A 2,898-nucleotide genomic window follows, 5' to 3' on the forward strand; every position below is an offset into this window, starting at 1 on the left:
TATAGCACAGGGAACTCTACTCAACACTCTGTGATGACCCATATGAGAAAAGAATCTCAAAAGTGGGTATATCATTTTGTATATAATGATTCATATATACATGTAATATAACACATACATATAATTCATTTACTTGGCTGTACAGCAGAAGCTAACACAGCATTGTAAATCAAATATACTCCAATAAATTTTTTTTTAAAAAAAGAAGTGATAGGCATTTCGACTGTCTCCGGGGCTCGGAGCCACGCGGCGGTGCGTCTTGGCGGCGCCGCCCGGACCGAGGCCTGCCGCGCGGCGGCGAGTTCGCGCAGACCTGACCCCGAGTCTCCCCAGCCCCGTTGAGGCCGCCGCCTCGGGATGCCCTGGCTGGGGTCCGCGCCGCGCTGGGCGGCCGCCGCGGGCCGTTGGGGCTGCAGGCTGCTCGTGCGTGCTGCTGTTTCTGGTGCCGGCGCCGGCGGCGCCTCCGAGATCACCTTGGAGCTGCCGGACAATGCCAAGCAGTGTTTCTACGAGGACATCACGCAGGGCGCCAAGTGCACTCTCGAGTTCCAGGTTATTACTGGTGGTCACTACGATGTAGACTGTCGACTAGAAGATCCTGACGGTAACGTGTTGTACAAGGAGATGAAGAAGCAGTATGACAGTTACACCTTCACAGCCTCCCAAAATGGGACATACACATTTTGCTTTAGCAATGAATCTTCTACTTTCACACATAAAACTGTATATTTTGATTTCCAAGTTGGAGAAGACCCACCTTTGTTTCCTAGTGAGAACCGAGTCAGTGCTCTTACCCAGATGGAATCTGCCTGTGTTTCAATCCATGAAGCTCTGAAATCTGTCATTGACCATCAGACTCACTTCCGCTTGAGAGAAGCTCAAGGCCGAAGCAGAGCCGAGGATCTAAACACGAGAGTGGCCTACTGGTCAGTAGGAGAAGCCCTCATTCTCCTCGTGGTTAGCATAGGGCAGGTGTTCCTTCTGAAAAGCTTTTTCTCCGATAAAAGAACCACAACTCGTGTTGGATCGTAATTTGAGAATTGATGCACCATTGCCGCTGTAATATTGCTGTCCTCTAATTAATTTTAGGTACCGAAGAACTTAATATGGCAACATTTTTAGAACCTTACTCATACACTTGTTGTGGGGGGGGATGTACAATGCATATCCCCAAGCTGTGGAAAGGACACCTTTTTTTATTTGTAAAGGTAGAAAAACTTTGGGACTTATTTTGGGCTATTCATAAATATTCAGCACAATGATCTATACTTTTCTGGGTTGTTTCTATCTACTCTTGGCACACTAAACTTTGGTAATTTTGATTCCTCTTATCCTTTTAAAAGTACTTTTCTTGTAAGCAGTGGATATTTTAAACAAAGCCTTCAATTTAATGCCGACGTGTTGTGGAGGAAGAAAATTACCTTTTAGTTGTTTATAGTAAATAAAGTTTTGTTTTTAAGAAAACCATATGTGATTAACTGTAGCCCAAACCCTATTCTGCATTGTTTAATTTTATGAGGAAAAAAATCTACCATAGAAATGTTAGTTAATGTTGATATAATTTTAAATTGACACATCATGGTTTAATTTATTTCTCAGTAGCTTGGAAAATGTCATTTTGTTGTTTGGGTTTATTCTATGATCTATGACCAGATATGTTATTTTTTTTTTCATAAAGACATTTTTACCACACAGGAACTAGTATGTTTCAGTAACAGAGTTTACAGAGACCTTAAAAATCAGACTGTTGTTAACAGGTAGAATAATTACAGAATAATTTAAGACACTACAATGGGGAGCAAATGACATGAGAAAACTTTTAGTGAGTTATCAGCACACATTACATTTTCAGTGCTTTTACAAAGAAAAAAGGTGATCTGTTTCATTAAACATTGAATTGGCTAATTCTTGCTCTAACGTGGCTTTAATGTCGGGAGTCACTCCTAGCTTTAATTGACAGTTGTTAATATAAAAGTAAAAGTGTAAAAGTGCCATACATTTTATTCTAGTGGGTGTGATGCATTGAGAAGTTAGGTTCTTTGGTTTTTTTCTTTTTCTTCTTTGTTTTTTTGGGTATTTTTGTTTGTTTGTTTTTTGTCTTGCACATGTAATTTGTACAATCTCTGATTTAGCAGCCCTAAGATGATTTAAACATTTAGAATGCTGTGTGTGTGTTTCTTGTTTGATAATCTTCATTGATTGTACTGCATTTAATGAGTATTAAATAGTGCATTTTCTGTACACTATAGGATTTAGTCTGTGTTTGTATTTTATAACTTGCATAGATTGAGCTGACTGAAATAAGATTTTGTTCCAGGTATTCTAGGATAGAATACAAGATGATGCAAAACTGTGTTTAAAGCTCATGCTGTTTAAAAAAAAAAAAATTACGACTGCTTTTTGCCATGTTTCCCCCCCCACCTGAAAGGGATGAGCGCTGAACATGACTGGCATATTTTTAGGACTTTGGTATGTGGTACTACAGAATACAGGTTGGACAGCAATTTAAATCACTTAACTGCCACCAACTAAAAGTTAGCTCTTAATTCTAAGTCGTCTAAAATGCACATACACTTCTGCATGTAAGAGCAAGATGAATTCAGGTTGTCCTGCTTGCTAATTTAAAGTGCGACAGTGTAGCAAAGGATGAACATACTTTCAACCCTTTAATTCTAAAATGTTTGAAGACCAAATAGCTACTCCTTCAACAATATTTATCAATGGATTAAGAACTGAAGTTTAAGATTTTACAGACTGTTGGGGTTCTTGTCCTGCAGCTTTTTAAGTGTCTCTCTGTGTTTAGATTTGCAGATTTTAAACAGCACTGTTAAAGTGATAAACCTGAGAGTATGTTGAATGTCCTTTTCTGGTTGCCTGCCTGCTCTGCTGTGTTCCGAT

The 2,898-nt window shown here is 39.4% G+C and overlaps 1 protein-coding gene across 1 annotated transcript; it reads left to right on the forward strand.

The window, feature by feature from the left end:
- Nucleotides 1-357: 357 nt before the first annotated feature.
- Nucleotides 358-1,905, forward strand: LOC133069595 (transmembrane emp24 domain-containing protein 7). The gene has a single exon (XM_061161207.1). It carries the CDS (start codon nucleotides 358-360, stop codon nucleotides 1,030-1,032), a length of 675 nt encoding a protein of 224 aa, XP_061017190.1. The 3' UTR covers nucleotides 1,033-1,905.
- The last annotated feature ends 993 nt before the right edge of the window (nucleotides 1,906-2,898 follow it).

Source organism: Dama dama, chromosome 14, assembly GCF_033118175.1.
Source record: "Dama dama isolate Ldn47 chromosome 14, ASM3311817v1, whole genome shotgun sequence".
Classification (NCBI taxonomy): Eukaryota; Metazoa; Chordata; class Mammalia; order Artiodactyla; family Cervidae; genus Dama; species Dama dama.

Coding starts and splice junctions, on each gene's coding strand:
- LOC133069595 (XM_061161207.1), top strand. CDS start 358: ATGCCCTGGCTGGGGTCCGCGCCGCGCTGGGCGGCCGCCGCGGGCCGT.